Here is a 25331-nt window from a genome sequence, read left to right as displayed (position 1 = left end):
GTAAAACACTTAGAAGTATCACAACAACCGCTCCTGTCAGTCAAACGCATCCTAATCAGCCGCCGTCCAATCACAACGCTCCTTACTTTTTAACAGACTTTGGGGACCAATCACGGCCGGCCCTTCTTCCTTCGCTTCTCCCGCTGAGGGGAGGGGTTACGACCTTATTTGGCGGTAGTGACCTTATATGGAGCGCCGCCAGGGGGGCAGCCGCCGTACGAGGCAGCCTGGCTTGTGACACTTTCCCCAAATTGTAGCGTTGACTCTCGGAGGTGGGACGGACAGTCGGAGGGAGAAGCGAGAAGCACTCGAGCGGGCAAAAGATTCGCTCTCTCTTGTTTGAGTCTCTTTCCTCACGCAGACGGTCACTGAAGGATAATATCGAGGCTTGTGCGGGCGGGTTAATAAATATCGCGCACGCTGACGTCGCGATCCAGAAGCTTCACCGCTGCGCGCAAGAAAACAAGAGGAACCAGGATCTCCGACTCCTCGGGACTGCGCCTCGCACTGATTCCGGGAGCTCTCTGGGACTAAATAAAACGATCCACTGAGTGACATGAGATGTGGTCAGTATTAAAGCGAGCCTGACATTCAAGAGGAAGAATTCATCGTGAGTGAATTTAAACGCGGCGTTGGGCGCGAGGCGGAGCGGAGCGGACCGAGACGCGAAACACTGCTGTCTGTTTGTATTCCGTGTCATTTGCCCCCCCCCCCCCTGGTTTCTTTTTTCAGACTCTTAAAGGCACCTCAGAAGTAAAAGATCTCGTCGTGTTTCCCGCAGACCCGCACGCCGACTTGCTGGACTGACTTTTTCCGAGAGGTTACACTCTGAGGAACAACGTGTTTATGGATTGCTGCGCGGCGAGGAACACCGGGAGTTGTAGGCTACGCGCGTCTGCATCGATCATGTTGATACCTCGCTGTTGCTGTGAACTTTGATAGATGTTTACAGTCAGAACTCACTAACGCACACACCGGCGATTTAAACGCATCAGCTCAGACACGCTCAGATTTGACCTCTGGAGGAAGTGGGAAGCGCCTTTTCGCCCTCCCTCGGTTTTTCTCCACAAGACGTCAGGACGGATCTGTATCAGTGAGCCGGACTCTCCTTCTGTGATTTAAACAAAGACCAAAGTGTTTGGGGATAGCATGGCAATGGTAGTAAGCCAGTGGCCAGAGAACATTTCGGCAGATCCGGGGTCTCAGCTCCAGATTTGCGGCCAGGAGCCCGGCGGGGCACCGGGGACTCCCAACGGTTCCACACCGGGGAACGATGCACTTTCCGGGGACAAGATCCCCAACGTGGACTGCATGGTGTGCGGGGACAAGTCCAGTGGGAAGCATTACGGTCAGTTCACCTGCGAGGGATGCAAAAGCTTCTTTAAGCGCTCGGTGAGGCGGAACCTCTCGTACACCTGCCGGGGGAACCGAGACTGCCCAATCGACCAGCACCACCGGAACCAGTGTCAGTACTGCCGGCTGAAGAAGTGCCTCAAAGTCGGCATGAGGAGAGAAGGTAAGGCCACGGAGCTGTGCTCTGTAGATGTGTGACGGACGTCAGTGCGCCAGACTTTTGTTTATTAATCGTATTTCCGTGCGTAAAGTTGTGCGTAATGTTGTTCCGTCTGAAATATCAACATTAACAGGCCGTTAAGTCTGGAGCTCAGCCGTAAAACATTTTACTGTTCTTCTAAACAAGTGGCCAACTCTTCAACATTGGCTGGAGCTCTTGTTCCCGACGCTGTTTATCTTATTTTATTGCTTTTCTTCAGCTGTTTTCAGCAAAGTACAAAAGGTCAGATCTGATTTGTGGCAAGAAAGAATTTAAGGAAATTAAACGTGGAGCGGAAATTTCTTTCACATCTGACAGACTTAAAAAAAAACAAAAACAAAAAAGAAAGAAAGAAAAGTGCCAGTGAGGGATTCTGTGCGTAAAATCCATTCCGTGCTGCCTGTTGATCCATCAGTTGTGTTCTTCGCCACATTCACTGTTGTTATGGGTAAATAATCAGTCACCACCTGCGGCAGCACAATGCTTATTTCGCATTCATTTACCAAATCTAAACCATTCACCCTGGTGCGCTCTGTTCAGTTGAAATCCCCCCTTTTGTCCCCCTGGTTTAATTATGCTGTTTGCTCACCGACACCCAGAGCCGCCATAAGAGGATGCCGCTACATTTGTTGTATTGTGTTGGATTAACAACGGGTCAGTTAGTGCCAAAGAGGAGCGCTGGAAACGTGTTGGAGAGCGCTTCCCTCAGCGGCGACGTCCCATTCATGGGCGCAGCGATGGCGCATATTTTAAAATGTGAACCGAACGCGTCCAAAAGTTTCTTTCTCTGAACATCTGTGCCGGCAGCGTCACTCACACACTCAGTTTTTGTGTGTTTGTTCGATGCACTTTTCCCTGCAGACATCAACTCATCATTTATAGAACATTATTATTGATTTAGAATTAAAAAAAAAAATGGTTCTGTTTAATTTAAGGACATTAATAGAAACTAATTATACTATGAGACGCGCGTAAAATGCTTTAATTATCTTGTGAGTGCGTATCTGGGTCCTCCATGAAGATGTCACCCGTCGCTTCTTTTAATTCCCCGCTCAGAGGGGCATCATTCCAGAGAGTCTTGCTCATGGACACTTCGCCAGGGGAAGTTTTAAGGACATACAGCCTCCACCACGACCCCGCCGCCCTTTGTTCTCAGCAGCCTGAGCCAAATGTAAATACACAGACGGTGGAAATACCCGTCCTCCTCAGAGCCTCAGATGAGATGATCCCTTAAGGGTTCCCGTTAGTGCGCTACTACGCCTGTGTGTGTGTGTGTGTGTGTGTGTGTGTGCACTGTACACACAGTCTCACCTCATGTAAAACACCCGCAAGCCACAGTGACTCGGCCGCGCTCCTTTCCGACTGAATGAACGCGAGGAAATCGCCTTTACTGCAAAAAATGTCCGTCTGACTGAAGATATAAACTAAAGTTTTCACACTCAAACAGGCGAAAATGTAAAAAATATCTGAACTCACTCCATTTGTCTTATTTACATATGAGTGAAGACTCGTGAACACCTGAGAAGTTAGTTTACAACTTTACACTTTGACTCTTTTTGATGGGCAAACTTCCTTTTCTAATAAATGTTTGGTTAAAAAAATAAAAATGTATTTCAGTGCTCATCTCACAGAGGGACGTTCACCGGGCATAAAAAACAGATGCAAGCCTTTAGAATGACATGAGTTAATCCTGTTATTTACATTATATAATATTATGGTGCACTGATGGACTGCACAGAAGTCCACACTGCAAAAATATTCTTCTTAAAAAAGCAGTTCCATCTCCTGATTCGATCCCAGATCAATCAATAATTGTTGAACTTCCTTTCAGATTAATTTCAGATTCCAAAAGTTTCTCAATTATCTTAAGAAATCTAGAAAATATCAGCTGACTGAAGGAAATTCTCCAGAAAAAAAAAAAAAACAGTTTTCAAAGAGTAAAAGTATGTCAACTTATTTGAAAATAAAATCATATTTTACCCCTGAGGTTGACATTTTTTGCAGCGCTGGCTTATAGTTGTGTTAAAGGCTTAAATGTGGAGCAGGTCAACTTACATTGGCTGAGCTCATCTGTTGGTGCTTTTGAGGTCGGCTGGATTAAACCGTGTCCTCAAATCCTCTTTGTCGCTGACTTCTGTTTATCAGATCATTCGTCTACTTAGGACCATTTCTGTTGAGGCGCAGCCACCGTCCAGAAACCGACACGACCAAGCAGAGATTTAAAGACCAGGGAGAAGAGCCATGAATAATTAAATAGTGTTTAGATGAGTTGCTAACAAACATGTGAGCGGATTAATTATAAATAATAGTCAGTAATATTGTCAGTAAACCACCGACTTCGTTTTCAGTTACTTCATCACGACTGGCGTAGCTTTTTACGACACAGAAATGCTTAAATCGTGAATTTTTCAGACAAATCCCACCATCATGATTTTATCCTGACGTGGCCAGTAAATTGAGCTGCGCTGCCTCCTCGGATGCAAAGATTGAGGGTGTCAACCGAGAAGTGGCATCGCAGTGAGAGCACACAGCCGCTGTCGTCCTGCCCAGAGGTCATACATAAGTCATGGTTTACTCTGCATTATTCAACAGGTTCACCTGAGGTTGTCAAGGGGACGCGTCTTCTCAGTTATGATCCCGGTGAAATATGCATTTGATATTTCCTTTCTCTGCGTCTGTCGACATTCAAAAAGTAACGGAGACGATGCCGTCGGAATCGAGCAGATCCGGATGACTCACGAGTGTAAATGTGAGTTTGTCGAGCTGGAAGAGTTTGACGCGCTTTTTAATTATTTAGAGGCCTTTTTGTTTTTTTGCTCACTTACTAAAATGTTCTCCATGGAGCATATGGGTCATAATGTACTTCCCTTTTTGACAAATGCGGAGGGAAAGTGTTGGATGGAACATGTCGTCATCGGTGAATCTGTGCGTTGACCTTTTTCTTTTTGTTTGTTTTGGTCGCAAATGACGTTAAAGATTGTGTATTTGGAAATCAGAGCGCTTGTTAGTGATTAACTCGGTGTGAATCAGCTGTGGCTCCACCGGTTCCTCAAAGAGAAAATCAGCTCTAGTTGTGTTTCACTCATGAAATAATAACCGCATTGTTTAATATCACTAACACTGCTGCCTGACTTTTCTGTTCAGACTAAATTAATATTTAGCTTCCTGAGACGACACGCTGAATCCTTCATGAGTGCACTGCGTCACTTTCAGAACTTATTTCAAGTGAGTGTTTCTTTTTTTTGCCCCCCCCCTAAGGGGACGTTTGACCTCTTTCTGCAGACTGCTGTCTAGAACATAATATTATTTGTTGGGAGACTTTTATCCAGAGCACCTTTCAGCGCCATGACAGCGAACCTTCACTGCGCCGGCCTCTGTGGGTGTCAAACCCCTGAAACCTTGGAAGCGTTGGTGTCATTGTCTCACCGCGCAGCTACACAGAACCTCCGCTTGTTTCTCTGTCAGCGCCGTTTCTGGGCTGAATTGGAAGCGGGGCGGCAGAGAGAGAATCAGCCTGACAGCTCCTTTTTGAGCTGGAGTGAATGTTTTAATTTTGAATCAGCCCACAAGGACGAGCCACCCGACTTCACTGAGGGACGCGCGGTAGTTTACCGTTGCCGAGGAATGCATGCATACACAACGACGACGTCTTCTCGTCTGCCGAGTGCGTCCCGAGACGCACACCTGGGCACGTGTGAGCGAATCCACGCAGACAAGTAGAGCGGAGCGATGGCAAATAGTCTCAACATCCATTTGTGGCGCGGGGGTGTGTAACGCTCGCATTCAACACGCGTAGTGGGAAGGCTGTCGCCTCCTCTGACCCATATTGCTCTCTGACAAAATACCAACAGCGGTGGAGAATATAGGTCAAGCAAAACTAAAACATTAATAACAGACAGGCGCATGTCAAAGTCCAAATGTGTGAACCGCAGTGAGTAAATATCCTCACCGGTGCACTAAAGTCTAACAGACAGCGTGTATTGACTAATCCATACTCCGCAGTGGGCTTGTAACAGCCGGCAATTTGGCACCAAAACACAGCAGTCGGGCCTCCTTCGGCTCTGAAAACCTTTACTTATCCCTGTAATTTAGCTATTGACAAATTCAAACACTTAACCCCTGTCACCACACTCATAGGCTGAGTCATTATCAGAGGAAAATGGCTCCCATTGACATATCTCTCATTATGGGCCGGCCCCCTATTAAAGCCCTCCGAGGCTAATTTTAATATTACATCAAGACGAGGCCGTTTTCTTTTTAAAGCGTTCAGACACGTCAGGGTGAGGAAGCTGACTGTCAGAATACGCCACACAATGACCTCTTTCCTATACAGGTTATACGTCTTTTCTGCACATCCCACCAATGTGACGAAAGTGAACCTGGCGTGACCTTCGCAGGCGCCTCTCCGACCGACTCTGGACGGCTTTGCTTGCAACTCGAGTGGCTCAACCTGTTTTTTTGTTTTTTTTCTTGTCATTCGGGTCACTTGTGAGAACACGCAGAATTTATCAGGAACATTTAACCCCCGCTGACAAGGCTCCTCCTTCAGTCTGCCACACATGCACTCTCTGACACGACGCTGTGGGGAATCTGGGCGCATTTATATTTTAAAGGATTTGGCTGGTGATCTTATCTGTGCTCTCTTGAGTGGGGTTAGTTGTGACGGCAGTTTTCTGATGAAGAAGAGGGAGAAGAAGCCACGATGCATCAGTAACCGCTTTAACAACATGCTTTGTGTCAGACACATAGGAGGTTTTCCTCTTTTTAATATGAAGAACATTCCTCTCTGACCGCTGTTATTTAATTATTCAAGAGTCGTTTCCCCCCTGAAACAAAAATCACATTCCCCCACCTGAATCCTTGTAGCTTCCAGCCACATACAGTGATTTTGGTTCTACCCTGCCAAGGTAAATTATTAATATTTTAGTCTAGTTTAGTCTTCAGATTGCTTCTTTTGTCCAACCAACACTCTTAATCCAAATACTCCTCATTTACTGTCATCAATGATAAAGAAAAGCAAAACATCTTCATAGTTCAGAAGCTGGAACCAGCAAATGTTTGACATTTTTGATTAAACAAATGATTGAAACTGTCAATTAATTATCATATTTTCTTTAAATCAACTGATTGTTGCAGCGCTACATTACTCAGGTTTTGAGGTCCACCATCCCAGTACAGCAGAATGTACATAATATTCAACAGTTGTATGTTTTGTTGAGCTGAGCACAAATATTATGCCGAATGTTAGTACCAATTTTCTAGGAGAAGGAACCTTTAAGTGAAGAGGGAAGAAGACAAACAGGACTAAACATAACGTCAGTAAAAACATCAAACTTTAAAACTAGAAATTACATACTTGTACGTTTCTGATATATGTTGTTCTTTGTGTGGATTTTCTGTTTGCCAAAAACACCTGAATTTGCTCCTGTTGATATTTTCCATTTTTCAATTTCCGATTTGTGCATGGCTAGATTGCACTACGTGGATAAGTGGGAATGCATGTTTTGGGTGACATGGCCCTTTTAAAATGTATTGCCAGTCTTACTAGAAAAAAAACATTTGGTAAAGAGAAGGTCTCTCCAGCACTAAAACTAGTTTAAAAAGCTCACATAATTCAAATAATAGTCCCCATGTTTACTGCGTGATGATTGTACCACAAGCTGACAATTTGCAAATGAAGAGCGGCAGCTGAGAGCTGTTTGAAAGCGCACACACATGCACAGCGTGACACATAAATGACATGGACTTACTCCTGCTGTGGCCCACTGTGTGGTAAATAAAGTGGAGGCGGGGGGGTGTAAGTGTAAATAAGGACAGAGTGAATCAGAGTCCCAGAGTTGAATTAGGATTACTAATTAATGCAGGAACTGCTTCATCAAAGTCCTGAGTGAGAGAGCGACTGAGGCATCGGCACAGCAAAGCCACCGAACCTCCTCACGCGAACCTCCCCTGCCCTCCACGTCTCTGTCTCTCTCTGTCTGTGTCACTGCTCTCCCTCCACAGCTCCTGCACTGCCTCAGGTTTTTTCTCTGCCGCACTCTCGTTCTGTTGTGTATCTGGCGTCGGCTGCGTACCTCTGCTCTCTCGTGTTCGACAGACACTCGGCTGGGGACGCCGTCAGTCCTCTTTCATATGTTTGCAGATGGCTTCTTCTCAATAATTTCTAAGTCGATGTGAAGAGAGGGAGTAAATTACCTTTCTGCTTCGCTCCGTCTTTTGTTTAATGTCGTGTTTCTCTTCAGAAGGGTGCAACACTACATTTCTAGCCGCCCGACAAATATTCATCACTTCACCTTGCATTTAATACGAGCATTTAAAGACGCATAAAAAGACAGATCGCGCTCATTTTCAGGTTTATCGTTTTATTTTGGGCCACTTCTAGAATAGGTTTACATGCGTTAATCCTCAAAGAACACATCAGTTTTCTCACACTGTCTGAAACTTTAAGCTCCTGTCTCTTTAAGCCCCGCCTCCTGAATACCTAGTCCCCTCTGATTGGTCAGCTCACACATGCCTGAGACAGAATTCATAACAACAACAGAACAACAACAGAGCAGCTGTGCCGAATCAATTCTTGCATGCCAGACTAACCGTCAGGGTTACATTCAGACAAATATGTGACATGGTGATGTTGTGTGATGTCACAAAGTTACAGAGTTTCAAGGCGAGGCTTCTGACAGGGCGTTTCTGGAGAAAGAAGAGCTCTCATTGGTGCGTGAAAATGTGCAATAGGTCTCCTTTAATGCTACATTTTCAAGCTAGTGCTAACATGTTACAACAGCATTGTATATTTTGACCACTTGGCGGCAGCAGGATCAGCTGTAGATGCCACAATGACATAGTATCCGTTTAAAAAGTTGACACATTGATACAACCAGTTTTTTGTTTTGACCTCACTCCTGCGGGAAATATCTGACTCTTTAACTGTTTGTTCACTAGCTAGTTGCTAACTGTGACTGGTGCTGAGCAGGTAGTGTGCAGTGGGGTTTTCACAGCTTTTCTTTTTTTGGAGATCAGTGAATCAAAACAGTAAAGTTTACTGTCCATTAAACATGAATCAGAATGAGCTGAAAGCGGCTAAACAGAGTTGGTGTGTCATGTGATCCATTGTGAATGTAAAACATATTGATTGTCGCAGCTTTAATGGAAAAATGTGTTGAAGTGTTGAAGTGAATGTGAGAACGTTATAGATTTTTTTTCATTTTTGTTTTTTTCATCTGGCAGCACAAAGTGTTGAATAAATAGAAGAAGATCATTGTCTGCTCTTGCACAACAACACACAATGAAATGTTAATCTGAACCGTGGACTTCCTCTTGTCTTTTTCATAGAAATAAGTACACGTAGCATTCAGACAACAAACACTAGTGTCATGGCAGCTTCTTTGTCATTTGACAAAAGTAGAAACCATTCTATCGTGGAGAATAAGGGGTTGTCAGTTTGATATTAAAACGTGTATTTTTCAGTGTGATGACGCCCTAAAGCCATGTTAACAACAGAACTGTTGTTTTTTGTTTTTCAGAATAAAAGCATACCCGCAAAATGAGCGTGTCGCCAAGTTATCACTCGGTGTTCGGACGACATATCACTTTGTTTGTCAGTGTCTTTCTCTCTTTATCTCCAACTCTCTCCTGGCTTACACATTAGCTCCTCGCCTCTCCTATCTGACTCTCTCCGGGAGCTTTGACCTGCTGCAGAGCACTGACCTGCAAGTCAAAGTTCAGGGCCAAAATAAAACAACGGCAGCCACATGGACGCACTCTGCCACAGTGACCTCTGAGCTGAATTGCACCCATGTACATTTATCGAGGCCTCCAGTGACACAGACATACGCACACATATTATATATACACACTTACTGTTCAGCCATGTGTTTGATTATTTGTTAATTAACAAGGTCTGACGAGGAGACGCGGGTTCACGCGAGGTAAAAGTGTTTATTTCCGCGCTCGCCAGTGGAGGCTTTAGAAAATGGAAAAGCTACTTATTAAACGCAACTGTTGGACTGAGCCGAATCTATAATGCGTCTGTGTTGCCCTGGCACCGTGACCTTTTAGTCCAAATGTTGATAGGCCTTAATTGTATTTAGCTGCTGTAATTCCACTAACAGTCTGACCCAGAGGCTAATCCAGGGCAGCCAGGCAGCGAACTGTGCACTCTGCCAGCTGCCATTTGCTGAAGTGGCATTTCGAAAGTCGCAGCTGAAATGTCCCATGGTACCTCCGTTTGCATGCACTTTCTCCCCAGCTGCCTCGTTCTTGTGCCCTCGTTTAATGCTACACAGGATGCCGTTTTGTTGTCTTTTTTTATTTTTTATTTTTAGTGCTCTTAATTTGGTATCAGCGTCGCCCAGTTCTAACGCTTTTTGATTCTCCTCTTACTGTGGGATGATGAGCTGTCATTTACATTAAGCTAAGCCACCAATTAAAAAGCAGGAAACAGCTTATGGCACGGACTCAAATCTGACTTTATGCTCCCATCCCCCCTTTTATTCTCCGTCTCTGTCCCTGACCCGCGCTTCCTCTTTTTCCATCCTCAGGCATCTGTTTCTCTCTAATGTCATTTCTGTCTCTCCGGCTCTCTGGCTGCCCTTCTCTATGTCAAGATCCCGCATCTCTCCGTCTCTACGCTTGTCTGTCGTTCCCTCTATCCCTTTGGACCTTTCCACAATCATCACTCGCCCTCCCTTCTTCCTTTCTTTCTCTCTCACCGCTCCTCCGCTTCGTCGGCCCGGCTGTAGGCGAGGGGAGAACAGAGAGCGATGTGTCTCCGTCAGAGGCACTCAAGTGCTCTGCCTCTCAGCCACGAGTGACCCCCCACAATGAGGCTTTTGAAAAGTCAAGGGGATCAAGTAGATTCTCCACCGTCTGCGGGATTAAACACTAATCGATGTGAGGGCAAATTAATAGCCACGAGTTTCACGTATCAGAGACATGAAAGGCGGCAGAGCGGTGGAATTTGTGAAGCTTCGCCGAATTCGATAAATTCTGGAACAAAGTGTTTCGCAACTTGTTCGGAGCATTAGTGAGAAGCCCAAAAGTAGGAGAGACCAGGTTGTTCATCCCTGTAGCCTGGAACATATTTTAAAAAAAATAATAATAAATTGCGTTTTTAAGATGAAGTGCAGGGCAGAGTGACAGTTTGAGGTTGCCGGTGTGCTCTGACTTAGATAGGGACAGTCGGGGATGTGGCTTTCGAGACTCGTCCTCCAAGGAGCATGCAGAATCAGTCCTTTCAGGAAGCGAAAGTACAAATTATGACTTTTGTACATCATGAGCAAAGAATGAATTTAGTTGATGTCATTATAAAGAGGCAAAGTTCGTAGAGACTCTATCAGGAAGACCCTCCCAACGCCCACTCCCTCATGGAGTCTTAACCCAGGGCAACACCAACCTTTGCAACGAACTTCCGTCCCCTGAAACCAAAGTGTTGTACCTTTTTGTAACCGTGGCTCATGCCTGCCAACTTTGAGACCTCAGAAATATTTCAAAACCAAAGCGGAGATGTGGGGGTCCGACCCCGTCGAAATGTGAGTTCAAGGACCGTTTCCTGCATTCTGATGCCATTTAAAGAACGAAAAATAACAAAATAATACATAAAATGCAACAATATTCTTGATGTCAAATAACTTTAATTGAACTTCTAATTCTGAGAGGACGACGCAGAATAATTCCCCCTCTAGTGTGAACTTTAAAAAAAAACGGTGGCATCTTGACTGACGGAACAACCGACGTGGCGATCATTTAAGAGTCATGAATTCTTCTCTCCAGGGCGTCTGAAATTTGTTTAAATATTATCTTTTCTCTCCATTTCTCTGTCTGTCTCTCACTCACCGAGGACGAAGAGACACATCAGTACAACAGACTTCACGCTGTACGGCACCACAAACAGGTTATGATGACTAAAATTTTCATAAATTGGGAGAATTACAGGAGAACTGTATTAGAGAGTCGGGAGGGTCGGCAATTATGCCGTAGTTGCATGGAAAAACATTTCTTGTCTAGTTTTTCACTCTGTTTATGAGCTGCATGGTTTTTTGCAACAGTCCCTGTCAACCTGCAACACATCTTCCATTTTCCTGACTGGAGAAGTGTTTAGGTGGTCTTAAGCAGAAGTCCTGGCACAGAACTTACGTTTTGTAAGAAGTGGTGTTGCATGTGGTCAGTAAATCAGCCTCGGTTGGAGGGTTTTATAACTCTTCCACTTCAGGCTAATTGGGTTTGGGGGGGGGGGGGACTAAGTGTGACGGTCCCTCAGTGTGGATGTGCAAATGGGAGTGGAAGTGGAAAGGGACTCGAGGCTGGTGTGAGCAAGTCCCGGTAGTCCTCCCAGCAAAACAAGGGAGACGGCGGTTCATTGCAAGGAAAATCATGTCCTCGATCGCTCTGTAACCCTAACCACTAGATTATTACTGAAACCACAATAACAAAGGTCCCCGAAACCTCAACTAAGCACTTATTTTAACCCAGACCGCAATGTTTTCATGAACCCCGACCAAGACGTTTCTGTGCCTCCTGCTAAGCGAAGCTGTTCTAAATAACAGCAAGCAACATACTTTGTTAAACTTGGAGGATCTGTTGAGTTTCACAAACTTGTTCAGTCTTCCACTTGACAATCAAAGCACCTCAGAGTGACCGAAAAAAAAAAATTCTGACCAGGTAATCCTTGTGGAAATTTGCACCGGCGAGCTCTGGGACCACTTTCACCCCCCCCCCCCCGCTGCTCAGAGCGGTGTTTTATTTTCTTCGGTTTGTGAAATCCAGCAGCGACGGACACGTGTGGCTAATCTGACAGCCGTCCTTTCGCAGAGCAAGACAAGAGCGCGAGTGACGAGGAATGTCCCATTGTGCAACGTCTTTGTGACACGCAACACCTCTTCATAGCCCGGCCGAGCGAGACTGCGCTGTTTGCCAAAGGAGACCGCATTCTTTTCCAAGAACACGGGTTGACACAAGTTCGCAGGGAGAACTAATAGTTGGAGGTCAACACCTTTTGTGCGGAGGCATTTTCTTTCTGCTCGGAGGACGAGGCCAGAATTAAAGGCATTTTTATAACGCTCTCGCGAGTGATTTGACCCCTGACGTGCCACGGTGCGTTCGATTGACACAGCTGCTGTGCGTGCGTGTGTGTGAGGCGACAGGTGATGCCGAGTTGAAAAGCATTTTCCTCCCCCCTCCTTCTCCCCTTTTCTTCCCCCCCCCCCCTCTCTCTCCACCTCCCGCCTCCACCTGTCTCTTTATGTAAACCACCGCTCTCTATCTGAGGCCTCATCTCAGGCTACTTTCAAACATATTGAACCCTGCACCTCTCCCCTTCCCTTCCCCCCTCCTGCCCTCAATCTCCCTGCGCTCAACTTATCACCTCACACTCTCTCCTCCTTCACCTTATCTCGCCGTTTCACCCTTTTACCTAATTTTTCCCCTCACACGGTGGCTCCCCCCCCCCTCCACCTCCCCCTCTGCATTTCCAGTGCCTCTCTCCGCTCTCTGTGTAACAGTAGATGGAGTTATTAGTCAGACAGTGGGGATGACTGAACAGGTGTTTTCCAAATGGGCCTTTGAGCGCTCGCCGCATCATCATCGCTCCACGAGGGGGGGGTTGGGCATTTGTGTGTGTGTGTGTGTGTGTACAAGCGCTTGGCCTCTGCGTGCCCTTTTCGCCTCGGGCTGAGCCATTTGCCAGTTGAGGGGAGGGCGGGGAGATGTTACCGTATGTATTCATGTGTGGTTTGTGCATGTGTCCGCGCCTGTGCGGGCGCATAACATGTGTAGGTGTGAAGAAGTGTTATATCTCTACCAGCTGCTGCTTGTCATTACTCATTGATGCACAACAGCGGCGCAGAATGGCCTTGGCCTGGGCCACTTTTCCACCGCTCCGCTGAAAAGACGAGCGCTGCTGACATATTTAAGAGTCAGAGAAATGTTCCCGTCTCCACACTTTTCGCCCCCTTTGACCCCATTCTGCAGAGCCCCCCCCCCCCCCCCCCCCCCCCCCGCTCGAACACATTTGACATGCCCAATTTCACTCTCTTTATTCCGTCTTCGTCTCCTCTCCCTTCTGCAAATCGCCCCGGCTTTTAGGTTTCACTTCACTTTGCACGCAGGCCGTGCCGAGGCTGTTTTGGACGCAGACCAGCTTTAGGTGTTTACGCCTCCCAAATCAGAAAAATGTACTAACAACCTGATGACAGATCTCCACCGGCTGCTAAAAGTTGTCGGCTGGACAGAGATGAAAACATCCGCAAGAGCAAAAAAAAAACCAAAACACAGGCGTAATGTAAGTTAAGATTTGTGGGCTGAATTCTCATCTTCGTCTGCCTTGTCTTCCCTCAGCTGTACAACGAGGACGTACATCGAACTCTCAGACCAGCCCGGGACAGTACCTGACCAACGGCACCGACCCGTACAACGGCCAGCCCTACCTGTCCGGCTTCATTTCTCTGCTGCTGCGCGCCGAGCCCTACCCAACGTCTCGCTACGGGGCCCAGTGCATGCAGGGAAACAACCTGATGGGCATCGAGAACATCTGCGAGCTGGCGGCCAGGCTGCTCTTCAGCGCGGTGGAGTGGGCCAAGAACATCCCTTTCTTCCCTGACCTGCAGCTCATGGATCAGGTGAGTCCGACATTTGACTAGAGCTTAAGAACCAAGAGGGGAACTTAATTGCATTATAATGCTGTCGCAATGATGTGCTGCTGGGGGACTCAGTGCTCCATACACAGTGTGAGCTTAAAGAAACATAAAGGCTCAGAGCTGATTGGAAAAAACAACTTCCTGGAGACAGAGCCGGGCTAGGTGTTTCCCCATGTCTCCATTCTTTGTGCTAAGCTAAGCTAATAAGCTGCTAATTATAGCTTCATATTGAGGATACAGACATGAATGGCATCGATTTTATCTCCTAATGGTACCGTAACCCACAGGATCAATGGTTCCTACACTTCCCATTCATTGTTCATGTAAGCAGCCTTGCAATGCATTCTGGGGCTTTGTGTTGCCCGCTCCACATTTGCATGAAGTTAAGGATAAGGGTAGTTTATGCAAACCAGGGGCGCTCAGTGCCACTCGCAACAAACCGTTATGGAGTTAAAGTGAAGACAAATTCTGCAGCTTATTTTTCACCCTAAAATGTATAAAGATACACATTTTTGTGAATTAAATCTAATTGTTCCTTCGGTAAAGCATGAAAATAGAACATTCTTTGAGAGAGAGACGCGGCTTTTGACCTAAAACGTACAAACTTTCATCAGCATATTATCCAGATAACATATCGACCCAAACATTTGCATCATGCTAGCATTTTCAGCCTCTCGTTTCTTCACATCATGTCTACTTTCGTTGAAAGCATAGAAAATATAGAGCCAGAAAAAAAAGAGATCTGAGCCATAAACACACTGAATAAAAATTTGTGAAAGTGAAGCTGTAAACCAATGAAAGACGGCAGAATAAACACATTCTTTACGACATCTCACCCACTACTCACACTTAAAATCTTCACCAAAACCGTTTTTTTTCTCCTTTTCCTTTCTTCATGATCGCTCAGTGGCATATAAAAAGAAATCTGCACTGTTGTTATTCAGTGAAGGCAGAAACAGGCGCTCAGGACATTCAATATGAACAGACCTGACATCAATCCTGCACGTGTAGATTTATACCAGCTGTAAACTCTTGGCACGGAGCAAGTCTGACCTATAAATATTCACATGCACCTTGGGCAGGCATATTCATCACAAACATGTCGAGCGGCACCATATCATTAATATATCATTAATGTCATGTCAACATGTGGAATATATCTGTCCTCTCACTCTGTCAGTTAGTGCTCCGGTGTCGCACCGTGAGCGCCATGTTTTCTATAAAACTCACTTTTGGCGTCTTTTACGATTCTTTTTCAACCGGCTGTAAAAAGACTCGTCTTGCATCTCGTATCAACACGTGTCTCGTAGCTTTTACTGCATCTAAATCTGACAGTGCGCATCTAGGTTACGGGTGGACAAAATAATGTAAACACTTTAAGGAAGAGGACTCGTAGCTTGTAGTAAGTAAGTGTTACTGTAAACACTGCTGGTAGGCCACGTGAGCCACCTGTCTGTGTCCGTATCCCTGTTTAATAGCTTCAGCTTGTGCCTGCTGCTTCATCTGGCGTAACCCAAATCTCCAGAAGCCCTGAGATCCCAGATCAATTTGAAAAGTTGTTATTTAAAAACATTTAAAGCTGATATCTCCTTAAGTGTTAGCGCTCACTCCGTCTGATGTGTTAGCCCACATTTCCATTTCCACCGGCATAAAGGTGAATAGATCATGTCTGAATTTTCACTTTTGGGTGAATTTTCCCTTTATGATCACTATGCTCCCATATTACATATTAAAAACATATTTCTACCTCTCGTAACACAGCTTGTCACTTCCCCTAGTAAACTTAATGACCTTTTTTAAAACTAATAAACACTTATCATGTTGTATCGTCCTTTACAATCGGCGTCTGACAGGCGCTCTCTGTGAACTTTATGTGCCTGCTTTGTGCCCGCTTCCTCCTGTCGGGAGGAGGGGGTGGATGATGCATCGATGAATGAATTTATCACTTGTTGGGATGAATTTTTTGCATGAATGAAGCTCCTGTACTGTGTGTACAGTGGTTTGCTCCTGATCATGTGACCCAATTCTGACCATCTTCCAAAGGTGGTTTGGATTACTCGATGTTCAAAACATCTCACGTCCGGTTTTCATTTTGAAAGTAATTTGTATTTGTGGTATTTAATCACAGTTTGACTCACGTTAATGAAGTGTGGAAATGAGATCTTAAGCCTGCTGTACTGTAACTAGAGAGCACACGAAGAAGAGCTGCAACGATAAGTCGATCAAAACTTATTTCATTTACCAGTTTTGATAACTGATTAATCGCTTGTGTTATTTTTCAAGTGAAAATCTCAAACATTTGCTGGTTTCTTAGATATATATGACAGTAGATGAAGAGTCTTTGGGTTCTGCACTGTCAGTTGGACGAACAAACAATTTGAAGATGTTACTTTGGGAAATTGTGATGAGCATTTCTTACAATTTATGTGCACAAAACGATCAGTCGATTATGAAATTAATCACCTGCTGCAGCTCTAACTAAAAGTGTTCAAACTTTGAATGATTCTCAAACATGTTTAAACATCATCCCTATTAGATGTATCGTGTTTGACCTTTGAGTGAAGATCATTTTCTTCCCTTGTTAACTCTGTACTATCTGCGTTCCAGGTGGCACTGCTGCGCATGTCATGGAGCGAGCTCTTCGTCCTCAACGCCGCCCAGTGCTCCATGCCGCTTCACGTGGCCCCTCTGTTGGCAGCGGCCGGCCTGCACGCGTCGCCCATGTCAGCGGAGCGAGTGGTGGCCTTCATGGACCACATCCGCGTCTTCCAGGAGCAGGTGGAGAAGCTGAAAGCTCTGCAGGTCGACACGGCCGAATATTCCTGCCTCAAGTCCATCGTGCTCTTCACCTCCGGTGAGTCTGAATGAAGCACGTGTGCCGTATAAACAGCGAGGAAACTGCGTGAAGGATGCAAATGATGTCAAGGGGAAAGGGAAGTTAGAAAAATCAGCAAAGACAAATGAGACGGCTCGTAGTAAAATGTGAGCTTTAGAACAGCGTTATTATGGGTCAAATATTTGGTATATGGTTCCAAACAAGAGATTGAACATCGAACCTCTCAGTGGCGGAAGATTACTTTAACTCAATCTTTCCACTCGCACGCAAACTCGATCTCAAAGAGGATTATGGGTAGATCCCTGTCAACAAAAACACCACCTTTCCCCTGTGAGTAACTTTACTAGGAAGGAATTAGCCGGGCGGGTGAGCTGACTTCCACTGGAGCAGGAACGATCTGTTAAATGGTTTATTGATGTCAGGGACACTTAATCGCAGGGTATCAAGGTACCGGTAAACAGCTTAACCTGAGTTGGAGAACAAGCCAAAAGGGTTATCCTGTGACCTGACGAGACCTGCTGGTAGACGCATGTCGGCTTCTAGAACAGTTTAGCCACTGGAATACCGACTTGTTTTTTTATTTGTGTGTCAGGGTTTACATTGGCCTGTTCTGTGATCGGATAGCATCATTGGCTACAAAAACGCAGATGAAAGGTTTTGGTTGAGAAAAAGACAAAAGTACGAAAAAGCACTGAAAAGAAACTGACTCGATTAATTTGAGTAGGTGTTCTGAGCTGCTTCCACCCCTGCAAACAGGAGTCTCCAGCTTGTCATTCACTATTGAACATCATAACATAGGCAGCAGAAATCTCCCTTCATACATTCGGTAAAGCTGCAGCAGAACGATCCTTGAGAAAAGAGAGTTGATTGAGGCTCATTCCCAGCCAGGTGGTAAACCAACAGACAACCTGAGACTAAAATAATCAACCTTCTTCCTCTAGGATTGTCTGCTTCAGCTTAAATAAGGCTGTAATGCAAAAACAAGTTTTGAAATCCATCACTTATGCTGCCCGTGAGAAAACACGAGGAACATTTACATTTGACCCACGGATGAAACCAGCAATGCTGCATACCGATGTCTGAAAAACGAGCTTAATATTCTATAAATAAGCGTCTGACTACTTTGCGACACACAGCCCGAGAGAAACTTAGTGGTTTAACTTCCAAATCAGAAGCACTCGGATGTTCTCGCTGCCTAGAAACATTTCCTGCCTCTGCTGTGTTGCAATCCAGTTTGCGCTCGCAGACAAATGGACCCGACTTCAGCTGTACTTAGCCCGCAACCTTTTCACCTCCGCCGAAGCCTGACCGCGGCGTGACCTCTAATGCTGCAGCAGATATTGTCTCATTGGCTCCATATGTAAATGCCGCAGCTCCGGTCCTCCCCGGCAGTCAGTCATGGTCTCTGCCCTCCGTGAATTTGACTGTAATGCGATCGCTCTCTCATACTGTAAAAGGTCGCCGTTGACCCCGTGAGTAACCTGCTTGTGCCTCACATGAACCACGTTTCTTGTTGTATTTCACCGTAAGCTTTTACCTTTTTATTTATCTTTTATGCTGTTTGCAGAGCTGTGTTTTAATTCCCTCCCTTTGTTCACAACATCTAAAAAAAAAAAAAAGACATTTCTATAGATGCAACTCTTTCTTTGTCACATTTAGTTGCCTTTAATCTTATATATTTAATCTTGATGTCTTGGGCCACTCTTTTTGGCTCAGTAGATAAAACTCAGCTGGATTTTTTTTCTAACATAAATTTGTCTTTTTCTGGCACGTCCAAAGCTCTTAAAAAAAGAAAAAGAAAAAACTAGAGGCCTAACACCCTGACTGCGTTGAACTCCCCACGAAGCCGCACACGAGATTAAATCAAAATATAATGTTCTTACGTCTTGAGGAGACCCATGGGAGAGGCATTGTTTTGATACCCCTTGTGTACAAACCCCGTTGAGGTTTATCCCAACAGTCACTGGGCTCCAGTGCCAGCCAAAATACTGTCACATCTGGGACACTTCCACGGAGAGATCATGCTTTGTGACCCAGAGGGGAGAAACGGATGGCGAAGAAGCCAACACTGAGATCTCTCTCATCCGTGTTTTTTTTTTTTTCTTGCGTTTTCCCTCTTTTCTCCCTTGCACGGCCTGTCACATTCACTCTGCGTGTACCCGGCGTCTCGCTTCCGTGTATGTGGGTGGCTGTGGATCCACCTCTCCCTTCTCTTCCTCGCTTTCATCGGCCTTCTCTCCTTCGTGATCCCATCTATTATTGAAACCAGTCATCCACCCCTCCTCCCTATACGCTCCCCAAACCCAACCCCAGGCCCAGCCCGGGCCCCGGGACCCCTGCCCCCACCGCGGGAGTTGAATTATGTATGGTGGGATCCAGCGAGACGGAGGATTCGCCACAGCCCCGACCATGACCTACATAACCCCTGTAGCCCTGAGCATCCCATGTGACTTCCCAGTGTGCGGGCAGATGTACCCACATGTACGCACATGAAGCCTTGCCAAAAAACAAGACAATACAGTCAGTGAAACGTGCAGACATTAGCGCAGACGTTTGACTTTAATGGACACGGACGTGCACACACGCACACACTCGATGGACCCGTTGATAAACCTGACTCCTGCAGACCTGGTACGATGAGCTAACAAGCTCAGACAAACACCAATCGTCTCTCACCTCCCTCTGAGTCCCCTCCCCTGGGAAGCCCAGTCCCATCAAGCCACATCAGAGAACGGGCATCACAGTCCTGCCACCCTGATCCCTCACCCCCACTGACCCGGTGTGTGCCCAAGGATCAGACAAAAGAACATGGCGCTTGGCGTGGAAGGGCGCCCACAGAGCTGTCGCTTCGGCACGCGAAGTGGTCTCAGTCACACAGACAGCTTTGCTAATCCTGAGCGGGCAGTGAGTGCCTTGTCACGCAGGACCCAAAATGGCAGCCTGACAAAAAAAAAAAAAAAAAAAAGAAAGCGTCCATCTGCCCCCCCCCCCCCTCCCGAGTGGAGGAAAGTACAGCCAGAGTGGGAGCAATTACTCACTCAGAATGATGAGAATAGTGGCCGCTGGGGGTGGGGAGCGGTTGACACACTCAATTAAAATATGAGGTAAATTACATTTTTTTTGTTGTGCGGCGCTGAGGCCCAGCAGGGCAGGGTTTACACAGGGGACAGATCAGAGTGTGAGGTGACAAAGGGGACCTGCAATGCAAGGTGACAGGTTAAAACGCACGGGCCCAGTGCCTGTAGACCAGAAGAACGTGCTGGAGAAGAAATTAACCTCATCGAAAAACCTCTCTCCCAAATGAGGGTTCATCCAGGGGGCAGAGTCCCAGCGCTCTCCCCTCTGCATGTACAGTACGTGGCGTAGTAAAGTAAAATGTGTCTTTGTTTTCAGTTCACACATCTCTGACCTCCTTTGCTAAATCCCCCGTGCTCTCCCCTGCACACGGAGGGTGTGAAAAGTATCGCGCGCAGTGTTACACTCTCTCTCTCTCTCTCTCGGCTGTGCGAGACTCTCGCCAAGGCGGGGGCCGTCAGGAGGGGAGGTGCGAGGAGGCGGGAGGCTGAACATGACCTCCAGCTGCGGGGAAAGGGAACGCTGTAGTGTGCTGTGAACACAGACCACAGGGGTGAAGCCGATACATATCTCCACAGTGACAACCTCGATTTCCTCGAGTTTGAGCAAGATTTCTCTGGCTTGAGGAATCTGAGAGGGGGGGAGGAGGAAAAAAAAAAAAAGTCGGCACTTGATTCCATTTTATTTCCCCCCTGTGTCATCCTCTCATATATCTCTTTCAATCAGCTCGTGCAGCATCAGGTCAAGGTTTCACGTCGAGCCACCCGCTCCGAGGTTAGATTCTTGCACAATCTGAGCTATCAGACTGCACAATATCAACCTGATCGCGGGTCACTGGGAACAAAAACGTCAGACAATTACAGTTTGTCATGTGTCCCATGCAGCGTGTCAGAGTGTGTGGCGCTTCAAGAGGCCTCGATGTAAAGATTACCACATGTTTTTTTTTTCTTTCTCGCCAAATTTGACGACATCTTTTTAATGCGCTCGGTGAGTCGGTTGTTGACGTTATTGATCCCACGAGTCGGCCTCTTCTGATGACGTCTTCACACTCGCGTGCATCATGAAGGACCACAAGCTACGACTCCTCCAACTTATGTCAGGAATATCTATGAGCCAACGGAGAAAGTCAGCGATGGTGCCAGGCAACACTCATCATCTGATTGACTAAATTGTGGGTTGACAAAAAAAAAAAGTCAGTCAGAACATGCAGTCTGGGAGCGTGTCAGCGACGCAGGTGTGGGCTACATGACTTACATGAACATCACTGACAAAAACTTTACCGTTCCCAAAGAAAGTGGTTGCATTGATCGAACAATGTAGATGATCTGTCTCCTTGGCATCATCTGCATCTCCATCAGTTTCCTGAAGAGATTAGTTTTTGTTCATATTTTGCAGATTCTATTTATTGTCCTGCAGGGAAACTACATGTTCAACTGATTAAACCTCAATCTCTTTATTATCTTCTTTCTGTATAGATGCGATGGGACTGTCAGACGTTGCCCACGTGGAGAGCATCCAGGAGAAGTCCCAATGCGCCCTGGAGGAGTACGTAAGGAACCAGTACCCCAGCCAGCCGAACCGCTTCGGACGTCTCCTCCTCCGCCTGCCCTCCCTGCGCATCGTCTCCTCCCCGGTCATCGAGCAGCTGTTCTTCGTTCGCCTGGTGGGAAAGACGCCCATCGAGACACTGCTGCGCGACATGCTGCTCTCGGGCTCCAGCTACAACTGGCCTTACATGCCCGCCGTGCAGCGCGAGCGGCCCATCTCCCTCCACTACAACGAGAACGGGCCCTGAGGCGGAGACGAGCTGCGGGACAAATTCAAGGCTGAACGTCCACCTGACCAGTCGTCCATCCATCCATCCCTCTATCCCTTCATTCTCTGCGTCAGAGGAAGCTCACCATTCCACTCAAAAACCCAAACCGACAACATCATCCGTTACCGTCCCAGTTGCACAAGCCAGCCGATCATTCACCACCAGACTTGGTGGCCCCTCAGCCGATGGTTCAGTCCACACTTGAGATGCGGCACGAGATGGACAGGTTGGTAGAACGGGTTATTGCGCAGTTCACCAGCAGGTCTGTTGGACTCACTTCAGATGTCAAGTCTCAAACTCCACGAAAACAGGCGCAGCAAAGGACAAACAGTCGCTCTATTGGTGGTGCTACGCCTACATTTACAGAGGCTGCGTACAAGCATCCCAGCACGGCGAATACTGAGCAAGGGCTTTGCCTACGGGACTCTACAATCAGGAGCACAAGGCCCGCTGTATATTTACCAATTTTTTTGAACAAGAACGCCAGAAGCCATTAAAAAAAAAAAAGAAAAAAGAAAAACAGAAAGACAAATGCCAAAATGTCTTGGACTTTTGCAGATGACATGTTTTAATGTGTGTGTTTGTATTAGCACTGTTTATATGGAGAGAAAACTCATGATTGTGTCCATATGTACAGTATATTGTTGATTCATAGGCATCTATAGCATATTAGGGTTCAATGGGAAAAGCTCAGGTTCAACGGGTGGGAAGACAGACAGACGGACGGACGGACGGACAGACAGACAGACATGCCAATATCAGTACAAGAGCAAAATTTACACTTATCAGCAGCCTGTGCCAAAGCTGACAAAATGCATATTGTTTGGATATTTTTGTGGTAGTGTTGGTGATGAAAATTTAATGTTTGGTTTGTCTATAATTTGACTATATACTTGTTTTTGGGGTCTCAGGGGGAGAAAAGGAGTTTGTAAAAAAAAAAAAGAAAAGAAAAAAGAAAATACAAATGAAAGCTTAGGCACTTGCATTGTAAACCTGTCAGATCCTACACTTATTCACTCCTGTCCAATCACAGCACTGGTAGCCTCACGCCATTCGATCGATCTACCTTTATACTTATTCAAAAGGGCCCGATTACAACTCTGAACATGTTGGTATCACAGGAGTGACAAGACTCATCCGTTTTTTGTTTCATAGTCATGATTGTCAGTTTTGGACCTTTTTGAACTGGGGGGGATCATTTTTGCAAAACTAGCTGTACTTGCCTTAGAACAAAGATTTTGTCACTGAGCATTTATCCTATGACTGTGCCATAATCTCTCGTTACCTGTTATAACAGGTATTATGTCCTGTCAGGGGAGGAAACGAACTCGCGTGATGTAAAAATGCTAATGTGATGCAAAATCGCGATTTGTAATGCTTTAACATCATCAGCACCTTCGTTGTTTTTAGACCTCGTGCGAGCTCTTTTCCTCCTCCTGATGATATTGTCGTGTTGGGAAATCCCCCTCGACTCATGTCATTTGAGCTTATCGTACCGATACCGTAGAGAAAAGTATCACTAACCTCTGAAAACCTCAGTCTATGTTACAATATTATCCCAGTTGGACTTATGACTGTGACTTAGCTTAGGACTATTTTAAGTTGTTTTTTTTTTTGTTTTTTTTCTTCCACTCGGTGGAAGCAAGTTTGTTTTGACGACCTGTCTCACATTTTCCAACATGGCACTGTGGTATCAACATCGAGTATTGGTATTGGAAAAGCCATCTGGGACCTTAGAAATCTGCCTGTTGATAAAGGAATTCACAGAAAGTTTCTATGAGTTTGTTTTTATCCCCTCTACTTTTGTTTGGAAATATGGATTATCCATTAATTGAAATAAAATTCTGTTGTTCACAGAAAGTTTTCTGCTGTCTTTTACTGTCGTGTACTGTCCAAAAAAAATATTCTTCCTTAAAGAAACATTACGTATGGATGTAACGCTTTGATCCTACCCTCCTACTGAAGTCACAAAGTGCAGAAAAAAAGGGATAGCGACACAGTTCATCCTATTACAAGACACTGTACCATCAAAATGATTTTGAAACTGTTATTTAAAGGTAAAAATAAGTTATGTAATGTTTCATTAGATAATAAGATCCTTCGTTGTAGCCAGAAACAGGTCTCGCTCTGAAATCTCGCAAGGTGAGCTACTGCTTCATCTAGATGATCAAAAATCAGTTAAATATCCGGCCAGGACTCTAGAAATAAATTCTCAATGGCTGTTCCTCCAACTCCAAACTCCTCTCTCCAACTCTGACTCCTGTTTCCAGCCTCGTCTTCCTGCAACAACTCACAGCTCAGGAGTTTTGAGAAACAAGACTCGTCCCAGACGAGATAATCAGCCTTTGGAGCCGATGTTTCTCTTCACAGATCCGTTTCCTCTCCGCTGGTGAAGAGGTGTGTCGATCAGGAAACCTATAAAAATCAACCCCTCAGTTGTTTCCCCCACTGTGGATGCCATGGTCACATGGCGAGCTGCAGCAGGAAGTTGAAAAGGTTTAATCATTATAAACTCTGAACGCGGTGGCTAATAGCTGTGTTAAAAGACTCCCTGCTGAGGTCAGCCGCTGTGTTTACAGTGAAAACAATGACTGAAAGCACCTCCAGGCTACCGTAGTGCCCCGTGACGTACAATTACAAGAGATACATTCTTATCTTTTAAATTATGTTTATAAAAGATTTTAAGTTCATTGCAAATTGTATTCTCCCTCTGATCAGCATTTCAACTGATTCTGTTGAAACCTGTAGTGATTTTTGCCCATCTGTTCGTTGTAGCAGCGTTCTTTCAAACCTAATCTCCCGACACCCATAAAATACCTGAGATCATTTAGGATGAATAATTCTTCTGCTCACTCGCAGAATTTTTAAAAGAGCACTTTGATTCAATGAGGAAAAAAGGGCCATGAATACCATGAATCAATCGATGATTTTAAACTGCACTCACGCCTGCAGCCGAAATGTTGATACAGGCGCGCTCAGTGTGTGACAGAGAGTAAACAAACACCATGACCCCGTGTGTGTGTTCGTGTGTGCGGGAGACACACACACAGAGAAAGAACACACATGGTCTTTGACCTTTGGGGTTCAAGGTGTGTCACGAGGTGTGTGTGTGTGTGTGTGTGTGTGTGTGTGTGTGCATGTGTGTGTGCAAGTTTGGGTAAATATAGCTGCTGGTAGCGCTCAGCGTTAACAGAGACGGAGAACAGAGGAGAGAGACGGCAAAACAAAGACAGGTACAGGTTTGTGCATTCTCAAAACCTCAAACATGGTGTTGAGATCCCTCGGCACACACACACACACACACATGCACACACGCAAAAACACACTACCCCCACGGTAACCTTGTGCTCCTTACACCCAGCCTCCCCTCCTCCAGCTACCTCCCCCAATCCCTCAATCCCCACCCTCTATCCTGACCGCCCA

The 25331-nt window shown here is 45.8% G+C and overlaps 1 protein-coding gene across 2 annotated transcripts; it reads left to right on the top strand.

The window, feature by feature from the left end:
* Positions 1 to 243: 243 nt before the first annotated feature.
* Positions 244 to 23768, top strand: nr2f5 (nuclear receptor subfamily 2, group F, member 5). 2 transcript variants are annotated; one of them, XM_030394924.1, is made up of 5 exons: positions 244 to 1516; positions 11388 to 11441; positions 13883 to 14163; positions 16789 to 17035; positions 21568 to 23768. In XM_030394924.1, the coding sequence occupies exons 1-5, from the start codon at positions 1150 to 1152 to the stop codon at positions 21885 to 21887; spliced, it is 1269 nt and encodes a 422-aa protein (XP_030250784.1). In that variant the 5' UTR covers positions 244 to 1149; the 3' UTR covers positions 21888 to 23768. The 2 variants fall into 2 exon arrangements, with proteins under 2 accessions (XP_030250784.1, XP_030250785.1); XM_030394925.1 differs by lacking the exon at positions 11388 to 11441 and having other exon boundaries at positions 246 to 1516.
* The last annotated feature ends 1563 nt before the right edge of the window (positions 23769 to 25331 follow it).

The sequence above is a fragment of the Sparus aurata genome, chromosome 17, assembly GCF_900880675.1.
Source record: "Sparus aurata chromosome 17, fSpaAur1.1, whole genome shotgun sequence".
NCBI classification, from domain to species: domain Eukaryota; kingdom Metazoa; phylum Chordata; class Actinopteri; order Spariformes; family Sparidae; genus Sparus; species Sparus aurata.
Note: the sequence above shows the minus strand (reverse complement) of the source record. Positions and strands in the feature narration are given on the sequence as shown.

Coding starts and splice junctions, on each gene's coding strand:
- nr2f5 (XM_030394924.1), top strand. CDS start 1,150: ATGGCAATGGTAGTAAGCCAGTGGCCAGAGAACATTTCGGCAGATCCG. Junction 1,517..11,387: donor AGTCGGCATGAGGAGAGAAG/GTAAGGCCACGG, acceptor TCACTCACCGAG/GACGAAGAGACACATCAGTA. Junction 11,442..13,882: donor CTGTACGGCACCACAAACAG/GTTATGATGACT, acceptor GTCTTCCCTCAG/CTGTACAACGAGGACGTACA.